Consider the following 23,788-nt stretch of genomic DNA (forward strand, 5'->3'; position numbering starts at 1 on the left):
GCGAAAGAGGCACGTGGACTCCCCCCGAGTCCTTGACTGAAGACACGGATTTGGATGAAGGGGAAGGCTCCCCAAGGTCACCCCCCGAGGATGTCTCCTTCGGAGACATCATGGAAATGCTCAGGATAAGAGGGTGGTGGTCTGCTCCCAAGGCTTCCTCGGACAAATCCGTGTTCCTGGAGGCATTCCAAGCAGGCCCATCTACCTTTTCGGTGTCCCCTCCGCCCGATCCCTTAGTGGACCTTATTACCACTAGGGTGTGGAAGGAGCCGGACACTGTGGAGCCAGTCGCCAAATGCCCTGACAAGATCCTTAGTCCACCCTCCGAGAGGTCCCATTGGAGCAAGGGTCCCCCCATAGATGCCATGTTGGTGGCAGCGGCCACTAAGAGGGAATTAGCTCAGGAGAGTCCCTCGGTCCATCCACCGAGCATGGAGTCCCATTTGATGGACTGTTTAGGGAAGCGGGTCTTTAGTTCAGAGACCTTCTCGGTGAAGTCTCTGAACTACATGGCACATGTTATTCGACTGCAGCAGGACCTTATTAAAGAGTACGCTGCGTCACCCCCAGAGTCCATGTCGGTGGAGGACCAACTGTTGTACTCCACTTGTATGGCCACTCTTAGGTCCATATCTAACACTTCTATGCGGCTTTTGTCCCATGCCACAGAGGGAGCCGCTAGAGCCAGTGGAGCAGGCCTCGTCATGAGGTGTCAGGCCTGGCTCCGGCATTGTGATTTCGCGGAACTCTTCAAGGCGTCATTTGCGAATGCCCCTTTCCATGGTTCTGCCCTGTTTGGCAAGTCCGTTCGCGAGACCTTGGTCCAGAGCGAAAAGACGGGAAGACGTTGTCTGCCGTCTGAGTCCGCTTCTCTGCTCCCCAGACATCCTTGTCCAAGAACCAAAAGGGACAGAAGATGTGGTTTCTGAAGTCGCAACAATCCCAGTCCGCTCCAGACCCCCAGTCCTTCCGCGGCAGAGGAGGACAGGGTAGACGCCGTCCTAGAGGCAGAGGGGGCCTGAGGAATGGTGGGTCCAGAGAAGCTTTCCCTGACCGGCACACCCAAGGACCCTGAGGGGTTGCCTGACTGCTTCTCTCTGGAGGCAGTCGGGGGACGTTTTTCGAGGCACCTGGCAGCTTGGGAGTCCATCACAGCAGACCGCTGGGTGCTTCGCATCATATCCAGAGGATACCAGATTCCCTTTCCTCACATCCTTCACGCACCCAAATGCCTCCCCGATGTCCCACCCGATCAAAGGGAGACCGCAGCTGCGGAAATTCAGCAGCTCTTAGGAAAAAGAGCCATCCAACACGTCCCCCCAGACCAGTTTGGATCGGGTTACTACTCCAGGTTCTTTTTGGTGCCAAAAAAGACGGGGGGACCTAAGGCCAATCCTTGATCTCTCCCTCCTGAACCTGTCTGTAACCAAGGAGAAGTTCCGGATGGTCACCCTTCAATCCATTCTCCCCCTTTTGCGGGAGAGCGACTGGATGTGCTCGATAGACCTCAAGGATGCGTACTACCACATTTTGATGGACAAATGATCCAGGAGGTTTCTCCGCTTCTGGCTAGGAGCCAGTCATTATCAATTCAGGGTCCTTCCCTTCGGTCTCACCTCAGCCCCCAGGGTGTTCACCAAGGTATTAGCAGTGATAGCGGCCCACCTGAGGCACCAGGGAATGCAGGTGTTTCCATACCTAGACGACTGGCTCCTGACCGCCCCATCAAGGCTTCTACTCTGCTCAGCCAGTTACTACTTTCCCCACCTTGCTCCCCAGCTGGGGATTACCATCAACACGGACAAATCCTCTCTCAACCCGACCTAGGTGATAGACTTTATTGGGGCCAGATTAGACACCAACAACTTACTAGCCTTCTTAACCACCGAGCGACTTTGAACCCTGAGGTTACATGTGCGGGACATTTTGCTATCATCTGCTCCTCCAGCAGGATTGGTCCTGAGGGCTCTGGGCTCCATGGCAGCCTCAATTACCTTGCTCCCCATGGCACGCCTGAACATGAGGGTTTTGCAGTGGACTCTCCAAGTCCAGTGGTCCTTTCGTCAATACCCCCTCAGTCACCCCATTCCCCTCAGCAAGGCTTGCAAAAAGGCTCTCGCATGGTGGTTGCAATCACCGGACCTCCAAGTGGGACGCCCTTTCTCCATGGCCCCTCCACTCGCCACGGTGACCACGGACGCCTCCCGCCTCGGGTGGGGGGGGGGCATTATGCAGGCAGGACGGTCCAAGGCACATGGAACGATACAGAGACCTCCTTGCATATAAATGTTCTAGAGATGAGGGCAGCGCTGTTGTCGTTGCAAGCACTTCAGAGCCTTCTTCCTACAGGAACAGTTGCAGTCCAGTCAGACATGTCTGTGGTCTGGTACATCAACAAACAGGGGTGAACCAGGTCCTATCCACTCTGTCGAGAGGCTATGAGAGTGTGGGAATGGGCAATCTCCACCAACCACTTTCTCATTGCAACGCACATTCCGGGATGGTCCAACATCCTGGCGTACAAACTCAGTCGCACCATCCGGTCACCTTACGAGTGGTCTCTCAATCCCCAGGTAGCGAAGCGGATATTTGCCGTATGGGGGCAACCCTGTTGTGATCTCTTCGCCTCTCCTTTAAACACGAAATGCAACAACTACTTAACTCTAATTCCCCCCGCCGGGGAATCCCTGAGAGATGCTCTGGTGCATGCTTGGCCTCCCGGTCTACTTTATGCTTACCCCCTCTACCTCTGATGCTGAAGCTTCTACAGAAAGCCAGTCGGTTGGGGAGCAAAATGATCCTCATTGCCCCATTCTGGCCTCGTCAAGCTTGGTTCCCTTACCTCTGGTCTCATCTAGTGAATCCGCCTTGGATTCTAGATCCCCTCCCGGATCTGATTTCCCACCCCCTAGACCTCCCAGTTCCGAACCTGGACAATCTCAAGCTTACGGTTTGGTTGCTCCAGTTCCACTCGTAGCTAGGACTCCCGGCATCTCCTCCCCAGTTAAAGCTATCCTAGTAGCAGCACACAAGCCTTCTACTAGGAAAGTCTACAGTAGTAAATGGAGACGTTTCGCTATTTGGGTGGAGCGTCAGAACCTGGACCCTTTCACAGCTCCGTTGCCTGCCGTTTTAGATTTCCTTTCAGGGCTTTTTCATCAGGGGGCTAGCTGTTCTACAGTCAAAGTTCAGCTAGCACCTATTTCTCATTACCATGTGGGACATGATCTGGGTCCGTTGATCACCACGAAGTTATGTAAGACCTTTCTGAAGGGCACCTTCCTACTCAGACCTCCAATAAAGGAAGTCGTGCCTCCCTGGGATTTGACTTTAGTACTTCAGGCCTTGACAGCTCCCCTCTTTTAACCTGCAGTGTCAGTCGACCTCAAACATCTATCATGGAAAACAGCCTTTCTCATCGCTATTACTTCAGCTAGGAGGGTCTCTGAACTTAAAGCCCTATGTGTAAAACCTCCTTACTTGACCTTCCATAAGGATAGGGTTTACCTCAGGACCAATCCCTCATTCCTTCCTAAGGTTGCTTCCGAGGCAAATATTAACCAGTCCATTAACCTGCCAGTTTTCTTTCCTAAATACCAGAACAAAGGAGAATACAAACTACATTCTTTAGATGTACAATAGACAGCTCCGTTTTTACATTCATAGAATGGCTGGTTATAGGCAATCTGACCAGTTGTTCGTCTCCTTTGCCAAATTTAACTTGGGTAAATCTGTGTCAAAGGTCACCTTGTCGAGGTGGATCTCGCAATGTATTCTTTTGGCTTATGAAAGTTCTGGCAGGCCCGCACCTCAGGGAGTCCATGCCCACTCTACTCGGTCCATGTCTACTTCTGCTGCCTTTCATTCTAGAGTATCCCTGGATGACATTTGTTCAGCAGCCACCTGGGCTTCACCTCATACTTTCATCAACCATTATAAGTTGGATATTATCTCCAGAGGGAGAGCGTCCTTTGGCTCTGCAGTGCTCCGGAACATCCTTCCATGAAGGCCGACCAAAGTCAAGGTAGCTGGGGACTCTGTCCCAAAGGTTGCTGACAAATTAAGTTAACTACTTCAGATTAAGAAGTTATGTACTCACCATAACGTTCCATCTGAGTAGGTAAACTTCATTTGTCTGCAACCGTCTCACCCTCCTTCCCCCTGATTTTCGGATGTTATTTGGCCAGATGTTTTATTCTGCCCTTTAAGAAAGGTAGTTAGTTTCTTTCTTAGCCATATTGGTTATGGGCAAACTTGATCTGAGGTCAGTCAGGGTTGGCAGGGGATTATGGGTGAAGGGGAGGAGCTAGGAGCTCGGATCTAAGCTGTGAAGGTTGCTGGCTCAGATCCGAGGTCGGATCCCATTCCCAAAGGTTGCAGACAAATGAAGTTTACCTACTCAGATGGAACGTTATGGTGAATACATAACTTCTTATTATGCATTTCTTTGCATTTAGTTTTAGTCCATGGTTCTAACACCAGTTGTTTGTCTCTGTCAGCCCCTCTTGGAGAACATTTATGTTAGTGAGGGATTCAGTGATGGCACCTAATTTGCAGTCATCTGCAAATTTAGTCGGCCAGAGACCACACTGACATTGGCCTTGACTTCAGAGAAGTAAATGAGAAAAAGGAGTGGTCCAAGAACTAGGTTGAGTAGGCAAGAGCTGTCTTTGACTAAACCAAACTGGGTTGGGTCCAGTGTCTGGAGGTTTACTGTATTATTGATGCTTTCCATGATTCTTAGCATGGCTTTACATATAAGACTAGTGAGACTTATGGGTCTGTAGATGGCCCACCTTTGTGCAGAGGGATGACTGTTGCTGTTTTCCATTCATGAGGCATGAAACCTGTTTGGAGGCTACAGTTAAATAGTAATTCTAGAGGCCCTGAAAGGCCATGTTTCATGCTATTTAGAAGGCATCTTGGGATATTGTCTGGGTCCATTGGTGCAGAGTTCTTGGTTTTAGAGAGACCATTAAAAACCTGCTCCCTAGTGATAGTAGGGGTAGTTATATTTGCTGGTATTTCCTGAGGGAAGGTTGGGGGGGGGGGTAAAGTTGGAGATAAATTTATGAGCTGGGAGGTTTGCTACATCTTCTGTGTCAGTGTAGGTGACTCCATTTACAGTGAGCTCTGCACACAATTGTGTATTGCCCTTGAGGTTGCGGACATAGCTAAAGAATGCTTTGTGGTTTTCCTTGGCCTGGGAGGCCAAACTTGCCTCAAATATGGCTTTGGTAGACTTTATTTGTCCCCTGAGTTTTGTTTAGTTTGACAGTGCTTTTGTCCTGGCTGGGTGCTGCACCTCCTAAGTTTTGCCGTGATTTTCTTCCTTCTGTTACACAGCCTATTGATTTTGTGATTCCACCAGGGTGGCTTGTTTTATGAGTTAGTTCTCTATTTCTCTTTGGTGTGTACAGTTGCTGCTTATCCAGCTGTTAACATGCCTGTACAGGGTTTATGTGAATAGTTCTGCATAGGCAGCAGTGTTCTTGGGGTTTATGGGGCTTGGAATGTTGCCATGTTATCATAATAGCAGGGATGTTAGCCTTAGAGTAGTTCCAGAATATTCCAAGTTTAGCTGGGGGTCCAGGTTTTATTTTTACTTCAAAGGAGACCATTTTGTGGTCTGACCTTGCCAGGGAAGACATTACAGTAGGGAGTGTGCAGTACTCTTCCATATTGGTGAGGACCAGATCCAGTGTGGTTGCAACACTGGTTGGTTTACTGACTCTCTGGTCCAGGAAGTTTGTGTTTACAAAATCTAGTTTTCTCTGTGCCTGTACGTTTGATGTCATGTGGATTCCCAGTTAATAGTTGAGTAATTAGTCACCCATGAATATGGTATTGGGTTGGATGGTTAGTGTTTCTAACAAGTTTAAATACATGGTATTGGTTTTCTGAGTCCTAGAGGGGGACCTGTAGCTTGCCAGGACGTGGTACTATATTTTGCCTGTGGTGATTTGAGCATGGAGCTTTTCAAGTGCATTGTCCTGTTTGACCAGCCTTGAAGTATATTTATTTTTTGAAGTAAATGGAGACAAGTCCACCTTTACTTCCTGCCTGTGAAGTAGCTGGTCTGGATGTGTGGAAGGCATTGTAACCTTGCACTGTTGGTGTGCTCTCCATGGCTTTAAACCATGTCTCATTTACTGCACAGACTTCAGCATTCTCTAGGGTGAAGAGGACTTCTAGGGAGTAGTGTTTTTTTTTTTTTTTTTGTTTAGACTCCTAGCATTGAACAGTAATACCTTTAGATTTTCTTGATTTTGATTTGCTATGTCAGAAGTACTTACATTTTGGCATTGCCTAAAAAAGGCAGTATGGTGAAAGACTATGTTTTAGCTAATATTTGAAAGCCTAGAGGGGGGAGGTGCAGACCATTGCCTGTCAAAGCAGTGTGGTCTGTTGACCACCTTCGTGCTGACAAATATTGCAACCTGAATTGACACCAGAAACTAAGCCAGTTATTAAAATCAATCATCTTTTGTTCCTCTTGTGGAATCTTCCTTAGAGAAGATAAAATGCTTTTCAGTGCTAGGCTCATACCAGCCTGGAGGCAGCGCATTCTGAGAGCTCCATGATGTCTGTCTTCCTCTAGTCTAGGGAGGTACGTCTCGATAATTTACTCCCCCATAAGGACTATGACTGAGTCATGTCGGTTGCTGGCAGTTCAGTGACCTGAATGTGATGCGTCTGCGTAATGTTGCCAGATCCTAGAAATGATAAGCAACTGACTGTGACTTTCTTCTTACTCCAGCCTGGTGAGAGGACATCGGTGTGTCTCATGATGGAGTCTCAATGACTAGAATGTTGGATTGTTTGGTGGGTTTGCCTTATGGACTTGAGAGATAGGCTCCATGAGATGTAGCTCTTTGTGATCTATGTGTTGATATGTGTTATTTTTAAGGAGTGCATTTGGGGCTTCTGAGGAGAAATGTTTGTGTGCAACTTCTTCTAGGTGGTCTTTGTGGTTTAGAAAGGCGTTACATTTATGTGCATCGGCATATGTGGGTTGATATGTCTCCTGTGAATTGTGTGATGGGTTTTGCATTGTGTGTACTACAGGCAACCTTATTGACATTAGAGTGCTTTTATGTGAGGAAGCTTTGCCTCAATGACATTGTGTTATACCCTTACAGTCTGATGTGTTGTTTGGTTAAGCCTGTGGAAGCAGTTTTAAAGAAAATGGAGGACAAAGCTAAGTCTATGCAAACTGTTAAAGATTTTTGCAGGTGCAGCCACCAAGTTTAGTAGAAATTGGCCTGCTAAGGGGTGGACATATCCTGCTTATGATTCCCAGTCTAGGGGTAGGTCTAGACGTGGTAGGGGCAGGGCTCAAGGTTCTTTTAGGCCTAGAACAGGAGTTCACCTGCTCAGACTTCTGGTGAGGGCAGGGTCAGTCCTTTCGTAAACAGACCCAATGACCTGCCTTTTCAGCTGCCAGTCGATTCTCGTCTGGCAGCTCCTTTGGGAGGAAGACTGTCTCTTTTCAAAGAAAATTGGGATTTAATTACTCAAGACAGATGGGTGTTGATATCATTCACCACGGTTACAGGTTTTATTTCCACACAATGCCCCCTTTCAAAGGCATGCCGGACGTTCCTCCTCCACAAAGAAAAGAGGCTCACAAACAAGTTTCTCAGTTACTCCAGATGGGGGCCATTCAGCCAGTCCCTGTATCAGAAAGGGGCCTAGGATTTTATTCCCGCCTGTTCCTGGTACCAAAGAAGAGGAACACGTGGAGACCAATTTTGGATTTATCTATCCTCAACACTTATCTGGACATTCCCAAGTTCAAGATGTTGTCGTTACAACAGCTTTTACCTCTGTTGGGCAAAGATCACTGGATGGTAACTTTAGATCTCAAGGAAGCTTACCTTCATGTGCCTATAAGGCTAAGTTGCAGGAAGTATCTGCGGTTTCGAGCTGGAAATTCTCATTATCAGTTCTCTGCATTGCCCTTTGGCTTATCTACTGTGCCCAGAGTATTCACAAAGGTTCTGGCTCCAGTGATAGCTTACTTCAGGCTACAAGGAATTCAAATCTATCCTTACTTGGACGACTGCCTGATTCTGGCTCAAGAAAAGGAAGACCTTCTACAGCATCTGGAATATGTTATAGCAGTGCTAAGATGCCTAGGGTATTCTGTGAACGAAATAAAGTCCAGTCTAGTACCCTCTCAAGACATGTGCTTTCTGGGTGTGAGACTGAATACAGCAGCCCAGATGGCCTTTTAACCCGGACAAACAAAAGAGTCTATCACTTTACTTCCATCAACTATCTCATCAGTCCGTGCTGACTGCAAGGACAGTCCTTCAAGCATTAGGGTTCATGGCATCTTGTATTCTGGTGCTTCCCAATGCCAAACTGCATATGAGGAAGCTACAATGGTATCTCAAAACTGTATGGACACAGCACTGCCAGGATTTGGACACTGTCATTCAAATAATACCTTGCCTTCAAAAAGAATTTTTGTGGTGGGCTCAGGAATGTCACCTAAACAAGGGATTCTCTGTGACCCGGCCAGAGGCGAGTCAGATTTTAACGACAGATGCCTCGGACATTGCTTGGGGAGCTCATCTAAATGGAAAGTGGATACAAGACAAGTGGCCTGCCAGACTACAGCATCTACATATCAACATGAAGGAGATGTTAGCAGTCCAGTTTGCATTAATGGCTTTCAAGGAGTTACTTCTTCCAGGGCAGGTGTTGATTCTAACAGACAACACAACTGTCATGTGGTACATCAACAAGCAAGGGGAACACATTCTTATCCTCTATGCAGGCAAGCAATGATTTTATGGGAGACTGCGCTAAGCTTGCAACTAACTCTTCAGGCAAGGTTTCTGCCAGGAGCACAGAACTCCTTAGCAGATGTGTTAAACAGGCAAATCATGGATCCCCACGAGTGGAAACTGGATCTTCATGTATTTCAGAAATTGACAGTGTCATGGGGAACTCCAGACATAGATCTGTTCGCTTCTCCACTAAACCACCAGCTGCCAAAGTATTGCACAAAGGGGTTTCATCACACAGCTTGGAAAGTGGATGCTCTGTCTTTCAGTTGGAAAAACCTTCATGTGTATGCCTTTCCACCTCTGCCTCTTCTTCCAAAGGTACTATTAAAAGTCAGACAAGACAGGCCAAGGATGATTTTGATAGCTCCAGATTGGCCTCGGCAACACTGGTACCCACTACTACGGAGTCTGGTAAAGAAGCCTCCATGGCCTTTACCTCTGATTCCTCATCTGTTATCTCAGAAGGACGGTCATCTGCTCAATGTCAAGCTTCACTCTCTTCATCTAACAGCCTGGCTTATTCTGTGTTGAAACACAACAGGTCTCACCTTCCTCAACAAGTTTTAAATGTGATTATGGAAGCTAGAAGACCTAGTACAAGGAAAGTGTACGCAGAAAAATGGAAGAGATTTTATTTTGGAGTACAGCGAAGAATTTGGAGATTTCTGAGCCTAATTTGAGTGTGGCTCTTCAATATCTTACTGAGTTATTGGACAAAGGTTTGTCCTTCTCTTCCATTAAGATTCATGCTGCAGCAATTTCAGCTCACTATGATTGTGACCCACCTTTGTTTCATCCTTTGTTCAAGCAGTTTCTTAGAGGGGCAAAGAATATAAGACCCCCACGTGTAGAGCTCCTACTCCTGCTTGGGATCTCAATTTTGTGTTGGAAAAACTTACTCTACAACCTTTTGAGCCTGCGGCTACTGCTGAATTGAAATACTTGTCATGGAAGACTGCTTTTCTGTTGGCTATTACTTCTGCAAGAAGGGTGTCTGAGTTGCAGGCCCTTATGGCAGTAGAGCCCTTTTTGATTTTCCATAAGGATAGGGTATCATTACGCACTAATCCTTCCTTTATGCCTAAGGTGGTTTCTAGTGTGGCTTTAAACCAAACTATTCATTTGCCTACTTTTATGCAGACCCCAAAATAAAGGGGAAAAGATTTTGCACACTTTAGATGTACACAGGCAATTGCGTTATTATTTAAGCAGGACTAAGGACTTTAGGCAGTCTCAGCAGTTGTTTGTTTCTTTTGCTTTGAGTTCAGGGCAAGCCTGTGTCAAAACAAACTATTTCTAGGTGGATTGGCTCTTGCATTGCATTTTGTTATTCCCATCATGGCAAGGAGATTCCAGCTGGGATTAGGCCTCATTCCACTAGGGCTACTGCCACTTCAACAGCATTTCTAAGCGTCGTGGCAACTAAGGATATTTTGGAAGCAGCTACTTGGAGTTCAGTGCATACTTTCTCTAAGCATTATCACCTTCCTATCTACTCTAAGTCTAGGGCTGGTTTTGCCACAGCTGTTTTGCAAGGCATGTTGTCTGCTCCTGCTTCTTTATGATTTGCCAGCCTCCCTTACCTCTGCTTTGGGATTCTACCCAATAGTAAGGACTGCAGCAATGGGGACGAAGAACATAGTACAGTTTTGTACCTACCATAAATGTAGATGTTCGAGGATCCCCATTGCTGCAGTCCAATCCTCCCTCCTTCCCCTCTATGTTTAGGGGTGGTTGTGTAGGTGAGGTTCCATGCTGATATTCTTGTATATATTGTACATATTTTTGGTGCAGGTATTTTGGGCTTTGTCTTTTTAGGGTCTTCTGACATCTGGGGCAAGAAAAGACTGAGGATATGACGTCGGTCATGCGCATTAGTACCCTGACGTACTGACGTCAGTCTAATGCGCCCTGACCGACGTCAGCCATATACTCTGGTATTCGGGCCGACTGGACAGCGGACTACCCAATAGTAAGGACTGCAGCAATGGGGATCCTCGAACATCTACATTTATGGTAGGTACAAAACTGTACTTTTTCCTTGGCCTGGGAGGCCAAACTTGCCTCAAATATGGCTTTGGTAGACTTTATTTGTCCCCTGAGTTTTGTTTAGTTTGACAGTGCTTTTGTCCTGGCTGGGTGTTGCACCTCCTAAGTTTTGCCGTGATTTTCTTCCTTCTGTTACACAGCCTATTGATTTTGTGATTCCACCAGGGTGGCTTGTTTTATGAGTTAGTTCTCTATTTCTCTTTGGTGTGTACAGTTGCTGCTTATCCAGCTGTTAACATGCCTGTACAGGGTTTATGTGAATAGTTCTGCATAGGCAGCAGTGTTCTTGGGGTTTATGGGGCTTGGAATGTTGCCATGTTATCACTTAATAGCAGGGATGTTAGCCTTAGAGTAGTTCCAGAATATTCCAAGTTTAGCTGGGGGTCCAGGTTTTATTTTTACTTCAAAGGAGACCATTTTGTGGTCTGACCTTGCCAGGGAAGACATTACAGTAGGGAATGTGCAGTACTCTTCCATATTGGTGAGGACCAGATCCAGTGTGGTTGCAACACTGGTTGGTTTACTGACTCTCTGGTCCAGGGAGTTTGTGTTTACAAAATCTAGTTTTCTCTGTGCCTGTACGTTTGATGTCATGTGGATTCCCAGTTAATAGTTGAGTAATTAGTCACCCATGAATATGGTATTGGGTTGGATGGTTAGTGTTTCTAACAAGTTTAAATACATGGTATTGGTTTTCTGAGTCCTAGAGGGGGACCTGTAGCTTGCCAGGACGTGGTACTATATTTTGCCTGTGGTGATTTGAGCATGGAGCTTTTCAAGTGCATTGTCCTGTTTGACCAGCCTTGAAGTATATTTATTTTTTGAAGTAAATGGAGACAAGTCCACCTTTACTTCCTGCCTGTGAAGTAGCTGGTCTGGATGTGTGGAAGGCATTGTAACCTTGCACTGTTGGTGTGCTCTCCATGGCTTTAAACCATGTCTCATTGACTGCACAGACTTCAGCATTCTCTAGGGTGAAGAGGACTTCTAGGGAGTAGTGTTTTTTTTTTTTGTTTGTTTAGACTCCTAGCATTGAACAGTAATACCTTTAGATTTTCTTGATTTTGATTTGCTATGTCAGAAGTACTTACATTTTGGCATTGCCTAAAAAAGGCAGTATGGTGAAAGACTATGTTTTAGCTAATATTTGAAAGCCTAGAGGGGGGAGATGCAGACCATTCCCTGTCAAAGCAGTGTGGTCTGTTGACCACCTTCCGTGCTGACAAATATTGCAACCCCTTAGATTGACACCAGAAACTAAGCCAGTTATTAAAATCAATCATCTTTTGTTCCTCTTGTGGAATCTTCCTTAGAGAAGATAAAATGCTATTCAGTGCTAGGCTCATACCAGCCTGAGACGCGCATTCTGAGAGCTCCATGATGTCTGTCTTCCTCTAGTCTAGGGAGGTACGTCTCTGATAATTTACTCCCATAAGGACTATGACTGAGTCATGTCGGTACTGGCAGTTCAGTGACCTGAGTGCGTGCGTAATATTGCAGATCCTAGAAATGATAAGCAACTGACTATGACTTTCTTCTTACTCAGCCTGGTGAGAGGGACATCGGTGTGTCTCATGATGGAGTCTCCAATGACTAGAATGTTGGATTGTTTAGTGGGTTGCCTTATGGACTTAGAGATAGAGGCTCCATGAGATGTAGCTCTTTGTGATCTATGTGTTGATATGTGTGTTATTTTTAAGGAGTGCATTTGGGGCTTCTGAGAATGTTTGTGTGCTTCTTCTAGGTGGTCTTTGTGGTTTAGAAATGTTACATTTATGTGCATCGGCATATGTGGGTTGATATGTCTCCTGTGAATTGTGTGATGGGTGCATTGTGTGTACTACTGGCAACCTTATTGACATTAGGAGTACTTTTATGTGAGAGCTTTGCCTCCAGTGACATTGTGTTAATATTAGTACCAAAGCTTTTCCTGTCACTAGTGAAAGCATGGTTTGAGTTGAAGTAAGGGATCAGCATTATCGATGAGAACATGTTGCAAGGACAGTTCCCTACAACAGAGCCACGGAAGAACTGACAGAAGTATGTACGTCATCACTTGGACTGGTGGTGATGATGAATATTGCATCTCTGGTACTGGCCAGCTGTAGCCCTGCTGTCAGGTTGTCTGCCAGTTTCTTTCAGTGTAAGTAGCCACAGTGGTGAGAAGTATTCATTCTTCTTTCCGTAGCCAGCAGTTACCACTTCCTGACACCCATTTTCAGCTAACAACCCAGTTGGCTAGATCAGCCAGGGATTTGGAGGGTATTGAACAGACAGTGGCAATCTTTTCTTTTTCAGGGGAAGTTGTGTGTTCTCTGACCTCCAGGAAGTGTCACTTACTGGAATGTTGTGGGTTGCTTCAGGCAGGAAACTAATCCATTTGTGAGTGAGTGTTGGGGCAGAGGTACTACATTGTCAGTACAGTGGGTTGCATGCAGTGTGCATTCCTTAGTCTGAGCTGTGTATGCGTTGCACACCAAAGCGTCGTTTGTTACAGAAGGAGAACTTAGGGCATGAGAGGGAAAAAATCTAGTCACTAATAATGGTTAGATAACTTTATTTTTTGACTTTTGCTCTCCTCCTACACAGGTGTGTGTGTGGGGGGAAGAGTACATATATATAGGACAGTTAATGAACTGGCTATAGAAAGACCAATGTCTGTGGCCTGAGATCATGAAATGGTAAATGGTCAAAAACCAGAATATTAACTGAAGTAAAGAAAAGTTATGCTTTTAGTTTCATTGTTAAAACAAATGTGATTAGTCAAACTGCAGAAAAAAAGTCAGTTAAAATATGTTGCTTACATTTTTATCGTGCTGTTTGCATTTTGTTTAGTTCCAGGTATCTTCTCAGAGCTCTGTATCTGAAGACAAAGGCAAACAGAAAAAACAGTTCCTAGCACAAGAGAAAGCAAAAAGCAGTAAGAAAGATGGAACACAAATTAAAGTTCAAGGAAAATTCAATAAAACTGACCACAAGGCTATGAGAATTGAAGGAAAGACAACTAAATTGAAGGTTGAAGGAAAAGAAAAGATCAGAAAGGTGGACAAAAAACAAAAACGTTTTAATGCTGGAGAGAAAGGTCCAAAACGTTCAGCAAAAGTCAGACAGGATCAAGGATCACGGAAACGGGGCCGTCCACCAAAAGAAGAGAAAGTAAGTTCTAAGAGTTTAGTTTGAACAATGCTGTGATGGGAAGGGGATTTTTTTAACCAGAAGGGTACATTTAAGCCAAAGTTGGACCACGTAGTGTGCAAGTGGAGAGTTTTGTATTTAAATCAAAGTCCGTGTTTATTACCAGCTAGCTTTTTGGTTGTAGCATGTTCACGATAGTATAATGTAATCACATAGGCAGTAGTTTATTTTGACTTCCCTGGAAGTAGTCAATGGGTGTTTGATGGGGATCTGCCAGTTTGGTCACAAGCACTGCTAGATCTCTTTTTGGGCGAGTCTGCCATGAGCTGTATTAGAGAGCCTCTCCCTTCCCCACTGTTGCACAACCATGGAATTAGTTTGTAGTCTGTATAAATACGGGAACTGTAGAGCGATGTACACCCTTTATGAGAGGAGTACAGAAATGTTTTTCTTCTGACAAGTACATGTGGGTTTTAGAAAGAGTAACTTACATTCATTTGAAGCACGCTAGTTCTATTTTCAGTTTTCTGAAACATAAATTCTGAAAACCATCATCCTAAAATGATACCCTAGCCCAAAGGTTCCTGGAGTTCATAAACTCAAATGCTATGGAACAACTTGTCACCATTCCCACAAGAGGTGAAAGGTGAAAATATATTAGACCTGATCATCACAAACATGGGGACAAAATGCTCCACACCAGAAGTATATCCCTCATTGGTGAGATCAGACCGTAAACTAATCTCACTGAAGATCCACATCCCGCCCCCACCCCCAACAAAAAAGACCACAGTGAAGAACTTCTCAAAAGCCAACTTTGCACTTCTTAAGACTGGTGTGATATCCTTCAAGGCCCTTGAGCCATTGGAAACCACAGCCCACGCTGCTGAATCCCTTACAAATGCTTTCTACGAGCACCTCCAGGATTGCATGGATCAAGCAATCCCAAATAAAATCAAGACCCTTTCCACCAAAGGCAAGCGCCCGATCTGGTGGACCCCAGCCATAAACAAACTTTACAACAAGAGGAGAAAGCTACTACAAGATAGAGCAAAATCCCTAAAAGGGAAGACATCTCTGATCAATACTAGTAAAAAACTAGGATCACTCATAAAATCATCCAAGGCCAACTTTGAGAGAAAAATCGCCAAGGACTCAAAAGACAATCATGAGGCCTTCTTTTAGCTATGTTAGAAATCTGGGTGGAAACTCCCAGATATGCTCAGAATTAGTCCAAAATGATACAAAAATCACTGAACCCACAGACATTGCAAACATACTGGCAGACAGGTTCAGTGAAAATTTCTCCCCTCCCTCCCCCCCAAAAGGAGAAATATCTATCCCAGCAGAGTGTAGCCTCCCAATCATCTCAAATGCCCAGGTAAGAGCTGCTCTCTCTAAAGCTAAAAACACAGCATCAATGGGACCGGATGGTGTCCCCGGCTGTGTGCTACACGAACTCAATGAGGAAGTAAACCCACACATAAGGCTGCTGTTTAATCTTAGCCTTACCACAGGATACGTACCCAAAGAGTGGTGTACGGCAACTGTGGTCCCACTCCACAAAGGCGGTGCTTCTACGGACCCTGGTAATTACCGCCCCATAAGCTTAACAAGCCTGGTCTGCAAAGCTATGGAGAGGATCATAACGGAACTCATAAATAAAGACATAGGGGACCTACAGACATTGGATCCTAAACTAGGAAATAGAATCCACGACCAGTCAGCACAGGAACACAACGTACTTTAATTTAAGTGCTTTTCGGCACACAATAGATAGCCTTCATCAGAATACAAAATACAAATAAATTTCGCTCATTTTATACAAAAAAAGGCGCCATAATTAATCAATAAATGAATTAAGTAATTAGTTATTCATATTGGAAACACCATTTTTAAAGACAAAGGGTATGTTACTGGAAAAGATGCACTGTGAAAATAAACAAATAGATCTCTGTGAAAATAAATATAACTTCCAACCATTTTATCCTGAATCCACTTCTAAACACCTAGTAGATACAAGTATGTATTCATTTATACAATATAACCAAAAACAACTAGATACCTCAAGATGTAATAATTAAATTACAAGTCATAAAAATATATAAAATTCATGACTAAGCTAGATTAAAAAAAGAAAAATAGAAATAAATAATGAATTAGTCAATAAAAATTATCAAATTTAAAATATGTATGATGATGAAAACTAAATGTGTTTCTCAAATATTCAGGACACTTCATAGGGACAAACTAGTTCACTGGTCATAAACTTTTATTTATTATGTTTATCAATTAATTTTTATTTATGTAATATAATAAATATAAATTAATCAATTATAATATTGAAATTAATGATCTCACCAAGCTTCTTAACTTTAATAAGACACCTATTGATAAAGCTTCATTGAGACCTGGATAATTACTAGCATTTAATTTAATTTGCCATTTTAATTCTAACTCTAACAATTTAAGAGAATAAGGATCCCCTCTAGGATTAATGTTTAATCTATCAATGATCAAGAACTTAAATACATGGTCAGGGAAACACATAATGTGTTTTGCCAATGCATTGTCCGCCTTCTTGTGGGTAACTGCATAGATATGTTCATAAATCCTATCTCTGAGTCTACGCTCAGTTTTACCCACATAGAAGGCGGCACATAAAGAACATTTGGCCAAATAAACTATACCTTTTGAATTACAATTAAATTTATCACTTAATTTGTATGATACATTATCCAATATAAATGTGTTACTAACCAGGACATGTTTGCACATACTACATGATTCACATTTAAACATCCCAGTTGTTTTTCTCGACAAGTCAGATTGAAATCTCAGAGTCCTTCAAGTTTAAACCACGCCTGAATGTGACCGTGGGTTTGTAACCTATTTTGTTTATTAAAGATGTATTATTTTTGAACAAATTCCAATTTTTGTTCAAAATGTTAATACATTCAGGACTCAATTTGGTGTAGGTTGTGGTAAATGAAACCACTCTATTTCTGTCAATCTTAGAGATGTTAAATGGAATTTCAAGGTTTATATCGATGTTTAACCTACAATCAGACAAATGACCAATTTTGACATCATTTAAACAATCTAAGTTGTGATTCAATTGAACTTGATTAATGCCTTCACCACCCAAGTTGTCAGAAAGGCTGTGAGGGCCTAAACTTTGTATAGCCAATAAAGGCCTAAAGTAATTATTTTCCCTCTTAGATTTGACCTCGGCTATAATTTCGTCAATGAGCTCAACCGGGTACTCTCTCTTCAAAAAGGCTGTTTTTAAAAAAAGGCATTCCTCATCAAACTCTTTATTGAGAGTAACAATCCGGGCAGCTCTGACTAATTGCCCTTTGATAACAGCCTTCTTTTGATGAAACGGGTGACAACTTGAGAAGTGGAGGAAGGAGTTAGAGTATGTTTTTTTACGATAAACTCTTGAAACATAACAATTTAAATCCAATCTTTTAGATAACATTATATCCAGATAGGAAATAGTAGAATAGTCGAAAGTATAAGTAAATTCCAAGAACTCCGTAGACTTGTTGAGAAAGTCAACTATATAGGATGCGGATTGGTCATTACCTCTAATCAACATAAAGATATCGTCCAGGAATCTAGTGTAAAAAAACAACTGATTCCGGATACAAATTTGATTTAAAGACCAAATCAGATTCCCAAAAGGCCATTACTAGGTTAGCTACGCTAGCTCCACACGGTGAGCCCATAGCTATTCCTATTTTCTGTTTATAAAACAGTGAGTCAAACATGAAAAAATTGTAAGAGAGGACCAGGTCTAGAAGTTCAGACACTAAATAGATTTCTTTTTTTGGAAGCTGATATTTATACATCATGAGTGTAACCCATTCTATAGCAGTGTCATGAGGAATGCAAGTATACAAATCCTTTACGTCCACTGTTAAAAAGTTAGAATCTCCATCAAATTTCAGTTTGTTGATCTCACTTAAAAAAGACCAGGAATCTTTGCAGATTTGTTTTTCTTGAGCAACTATTTTCTGTAGTGTGACATCTATTACCTTAGCGCAAACATATAATGGTGACCCCCTACCATCCACCAATGGTCTCATAGGTGGCTCATACAGGTCTTTATGGATCTTTGGAATTCCAAAGAAACCAGGGTAAACAGGAAATGAAGTAGTTAGATAGTTTAAAAGTTCACTATCAATGTATCCCTCAATGAATAAGTCATTGATACAAGATTTAACTAAACCATAAGCAGAGTTTACCTCTGACCTAGAACTAGTGGCATAAGCATCACTATTAAGTAAAGAACTCATTCTAAGATTATAATCATCAATATCAAAGATAACCATGCCACCCCCCTTATCTGGTTTACATAATCTAATTTTCTGTGAGTGGACAAATTTAATTAGATCCAGTTCTTCCAGGTTACTGGGCTCTTTCCTTCTTACGTTAGCCAGAAATCTCAAATCTAACTCGCAAACACTCTCAAAAGTTTGTATGACAGGGTGGAGTGGTGGATTATGCGTACTAGGGATGTAATATTCACCTAGAGAACCTACATTGTTAATGTTACCCAATAAATATTGAAGATTCAATTTTCTAGTGTATTTTTTAAGGTCCATAATCACAGATGTAATGTTAAGTTTAGTACAAGGAACATATGTTGTCCCCTTAGCTAGTAAATCTACAAGGTCCTGAGACAACGGACAAGAAGAGAAATTATAAACTTTAAAGCCTTTATTTCTATTAAACATTATGATAGGTTTTGGTAGCTCGCCCAAAACTTTTAAATCATCTAGCAAGACCTCAGGCTCTTCCAAAGAACCAGTATCTAAATTTACTTCATGTGTGTCAAAGGAGGGGGAGACTGGTTGACTAAAAAATTCGCTATATCCAGTTGCCTCCTCTATTGAAAATTTTTAGATCTTGTGTTAAACTTATGTACATTTCTTTGTTGTTTAGGTCTTGCCCCATTAAACCCTGAATTAGGCGGTATACTAGGGGCAGCTACAAAATTACAGTTATGTCTTTGGTTAAAATTGTGATTGTTTTTAGCAGTGTTCTGGAGTCTTTCACTTCTCCTAAGAGTAGGGAATTCAGTTTCATCATCCAAAAAATTGCTATCCAAATCGTCATTATTAACAATTTGGTTATCACACATTCTTGTTTCACAACTCAAATGATCATCAGATAAACAGGTATTACAAGCGTTACAAACAATGTTAGTTGAATTAACAATAGATGGTCGTTGCCAAGCCTGGGCTGGGGAAGGCACAGGATAAGCGGTGCCTTCCTTATATGCTTTAATGTCTCTTTCCAGTTTCTTGGACTTATTAGTTTATAATTTAAATAAATGCTTGTCAATACTTTAAATAGATCTAGAGTAGTCAAACTTATATCTGAAAAATTCAGCATGGTTAGTAACCTGTTTGTCCAAGTCCAATACTGTTTCAGTTAATTCAGTCACAAATAATGAATAATGTTTAATCATTAAATTGAGTAGTTCAGCACCTTGTTGCTCAAAAAGTTGTAGTAGTTCTTTATGAAAAGGGGACTGGTTAACCAGCCCAGTAGGATATTGCATTCTGCGCAACCCTTTAGGTATAATGTTCACATTAAGACATTCCTTAAAATAGGCAATTTCCAACTGTGTCTTTTTCAGTTTTAACAATGAATTATCTAAAGCTTTTAAATTACTTACAATGTCCGGTTTATTTACTGTGTCTTGGTTTTGACTTCCGTTCATTGTGCTAGGGCGAGGTAATCCTGCTGAATTGTTACCAAAAACAAAGCAGTCCTTGATGATCACTGCTATATTAGGTGAATCCCCGTTTGGCACAGGGAGATTTCGCTCGCCACTTAAGTTAACAGTTGCTTTATTTGTTAAACTTGCACCAGATAAGGATACAGAGTTTAAACCTCTTTGGGATGCTGTATCTGTATTATTACCCGCTTGTGCAAAAGAAGCTGGTGACCTTTGCCCCGGTGGTGGCGTACTGACATCACCGGCATCGGAGTTGATAACAGAACAAGTTTGTCCGTTGAAAGTAACATTAGAACTGGTTACATTAGCAGAAGTAGTTTTAACCTCCATAAACTCTTAAAATAAACGTTGATTAGTGTCAACGAGATCCAAACGTTTACACAGTGCATCTATTTTACCCAAAAGGAGCCCGAAGTTAACAGACTCAGAGTCCGGTGTAGAAGTGTTTGAAAACTATTTACCCGGCACATTAGATTCATTCAGCAAGCAGAATGACTTGTTCGAGTGATCAGCTGGAAGCGGATCGGAAGCCATCAAACTAAGAAAATAAAATTCCACAAACAAAATCCAAAACTAGGAAATAGAATCCACGACCAGTCAGCACAGGAACACAACGTACTTTAATTTAAGCGCTTTTCGGCACACAATAGATGGCCTTCATCAGAATACAAAATACAAATAAATTTCGCTCATTTTATACAAAAAAGACGCCATAATTAATCAATAAATTAAGTAATTAGTTATTCATATTGGAAACACCATTTTTAAAGACAAAGGGTATGTTACTGGAAGAGATGCACTGTGAAAATAAACAAATAGATCTCTGTGAAAATAAATATAACTTCCAACCATTTTATCCTGAATCCACTTCTAAACACCTAGTAGATACAAGTATGTATTCATTTATACAATATAACCAAAAACAACTAGATACCTCAAGATGTAATAATTAAATTACAAGTCATAAAAATATATAAAATTCATGACTAAGCTAGATTAAAAAAAGAAAAATAGAAATAAATAATGAATTAGTCAATAAAAATTATCAAATTTAAAATATGTATGATGATGAAAACTAAATGTGTTTCTCAAATATTCAGGACACTTCATAGGGACAAACTAGTTCACTGGTCATAAACTTTATTATGTTTATCAATTAATTTTTATTTATGTAATATAATAAATATAAATTAATCAATTATAATATTGAAATTAATTATCTCACCAAGCTTCTTAACTTTAATAAGACACCTATTGATAAAGCTTCATTGAGACCTGGATAATTACTAGCATTTAATTTAAGACATAGGGGACCTACAGACATTGGATCCTACCCAATTCGGCTTTGTCAAGGGCAGATCATGCCTCTTGAACTTGGTCGACTTTTTTGAAACGGTCACCAAGGCCATTGATGAGGGTAAGGCAGTTCACACAGCCTACCTTGACCTTGCAAAAGCTTTCGACACAATACCCCACTCTGGTATCATAGAAAAGCTCACCAGCTTAAATGTAAACCCATATGTCACAAGATGGGTTGCAAACTGGCTCAAGGACAGAACCCACAGTGTTAGAGTTGCTGGTGCCATGACAGACTCCAAGCGGTCTGGCGGTGTCCCACAGGGCTCAGTCCTGGGCCCCTCTTGTTCGGCATCTACTTTTCAGAAGTGCAGGCAAACATAGGAGGATTGTGGCTGACAAAGTTTGCAGATGACTGCAAACTGGGCGCCATAGTTGAAAATCCATCAGACACAGATATCCTTCAGAGAGGTCTCATAGAAACGGATAACTGGTGCCAGAGCCATGGCCTTAAGCTAAACGCCAAAAAATGTATAGTTATTCCCTTTGGTAAAAACAAGGTAACCCCAAGTTACCACATAGGTGGCAATCCATTAAGCACAGAAGAGGTTATCAGGGACCTGGGGACCCATGTTGACAGTAACCTTTCTTTTGACACTCACATTGCCAAAGTGGTTAGGAGGACCTTCTATATTGCCCACCTGATTAAGAAGGGATTCACATCCAGATCAAGGGAGGTCATTGTTCCCATGTACTCTTCACTTATCAGACCAATGATCGAGTACAATGCCCCATTCGGAATGTATCTTACCCGACACCTGCAGCAATTGGAAAGACCCCAAAAGTTCTTCACCAAAAGGATAAAGGGGCTCAAAAATATGCCATATGCTGCCCGACTGAAGAAACTCCAGCTCTATTCAGTCGCATACCGTCTGCTCAGAGGTGACCTGTGCCTGACATACAAGGCCATGTCCAACCCGGAATTAATGGACATGCTCCACCTCAAAAATCCAAATCCACCAGAGCCACAAGAGCAAGAGACTTAAACCTCAACACGGATATAAATAGGACGTGCTGGAGGGACAGATTCATCACCCAGAGACTCCCTATGCTGTGGAACAGAATCCCGGTCCATGTGAGACAGAGCACCTCGCTGGTTCTGTTCAAGAGGAATCTTGACCAGTGGATGGGAGATCGTAGGTTTACCCCGGGGATCGTCTCTGTATCACTGCTGGACAGAGGCACGGCAAACTAATGGGTATAGTATTCTTCAACCTAAGGGGTGGTGAAAGCCACACAACTCTGGCTAGGCTTATAAATGCCCTAGGGCAGATAGCCTAGTATGAACCTATGAACCTATGAAGAAACGCACAAACAATACTTTTTGCAGGGTCAAAGGAAGCTAGCATTATTGACTGAAACTAAAAGCTTTGTTTAGAATCATAGGAAGTTACTAGGCTATTGGCCCTGAGGCCCCTACTAGCCTTGCCAGTAATTTAGCCCATGTTCTGACAAGTCAGCATCCGATGCTCCTGTCCAGCAGGGACAGAGGTGGAATCCCAGGGGTGTATTTTCTGTTCCCCATCCAGTTATCTAGGTTGCGCTTAAAAAGGGTTAATGAGATACTGTGCTTGACATGGAGAGGGAGTCTATTCCACACAAAGAGTCGTCTCTGCGACACAAGTATGTCCCACCAGCAAGTCCTATTGATGTCACAGACCAGGTCGGGTGCGCGGGGTACTTGAGTGGAGCTCGACTTGCAGATATGTAGCAGTCCCATCAAGGCGGGGTCTGAGTTGGCTTTGTATGTCAGACAGAGGTCACCTCTGAGGAGTCTGTATGAGACCGAGTAGAGGGGCAGGGCTTTGTTTGTGTATGGTAGGTGTTTAAAGCCTTGGATTCTCCTGGTGAGGAACCTCTGTGGTCTCTCCAGCTGCTGCATCTTATAAGGGCAGAATACAGGGATGTTACGATCTCCTTGTCCCTTGATGAGATGCCCTTCCTAATAAGGTGGGCCATGTAGAAAGTTTTCTGTACAACGGAAGTAATATGGTGGTTAAAAGTCAGTTTGCTATCAACTTGGATGCCCAGGTCACTCACGACTGATTGTGTGCTTAGGACCTTGTTATTAATGTGATTATTTGTGGGGATGTTACTCTCCCCAAATGGGATGATTATGCATTTTTTGTTCAGTTTGAGACCATGTTTCTAGCACCAGTCATTTGTTTGGGTGAAACCTTTTGAGGCTGTCCACATCACTAGGTGAATTGATGGCAGTGCCCAGCTTGCTGTAATCTGCAAACTTGATCAGCCATCGCCCATTGGTATGTACTTTTCTAAGGTGCAGGCCAAAACCAAGCAACAGAGGACCCAAGACCGATCCCTGGGCTACACAGCTCATTACAAGTCTACTGTTTGAGGTGGCTTCCCCTATTTTAACTAGGTGAGTCCTATCAGTGAGCCAGTTGGCTACCTATTTGGTAACATACAGATTGATGCCTAGTTGAGAGAGAGAGTATCTATTATACCCAAGTGGGGAATAGTGTCGAAGGCTTTGGCCAGGTCAAGGTAGGCGGTGTGCACAGTCTTCCCCTCGTCCATGGCTTTGGTGACTGTCTCAAAGAAGTCAACCAAATTTAACAGGCATGTTTACAGTGTTTTGTAGGCTCCTTGGGGTGATTACTACCTTACTTTTCCGGCCATTAGTGGTTGGGGCAGTCCAAGTCCTCTTATATTTGCTGAAATTGAACAT

The 23,788-nt window shown here is 42.9% G+C and overlaps 1 protein-coding gene across 1 annotated transcript in view; it reads left to right on the forward strand.

The window, feature by feature from the left end:
• LOC122817312 (zinc finger BED domain-containing protein 5-like) overlaps nucleotides 1-23,788 on the forward strand; it is a 1,006,885-nt gene that overhangs the window by 57,623 nt on the left and 925,474 nt on the right. The window contains exon 2 of the mRNA XM_044090534.1: nucleotides 13,686-14,006. Coding sequence (XP_043946469.1) covers nucleotides 13,686-14,006 — 321 coding nt within the window. The remainder of the gene's footprint in view (nucleotides 1-13,685; nucleotides 14,007-23,788) is intronic.

The sequence above is a fragment of the Protopterus annectens genome, chromosome 12.part0 (genome assembly GCF_019279795.1).
Source record: "Protopterus annectens isolate FY-2018-M chromosome 12.part0, PAN1.0, whole genome shotgun sequence".
Taxonomy (NCBI): Eukaryota; Metazoa; Chordata; order Ceratodontiformes; family Protopteridae; genus Protopterus; species Protopterus annectens.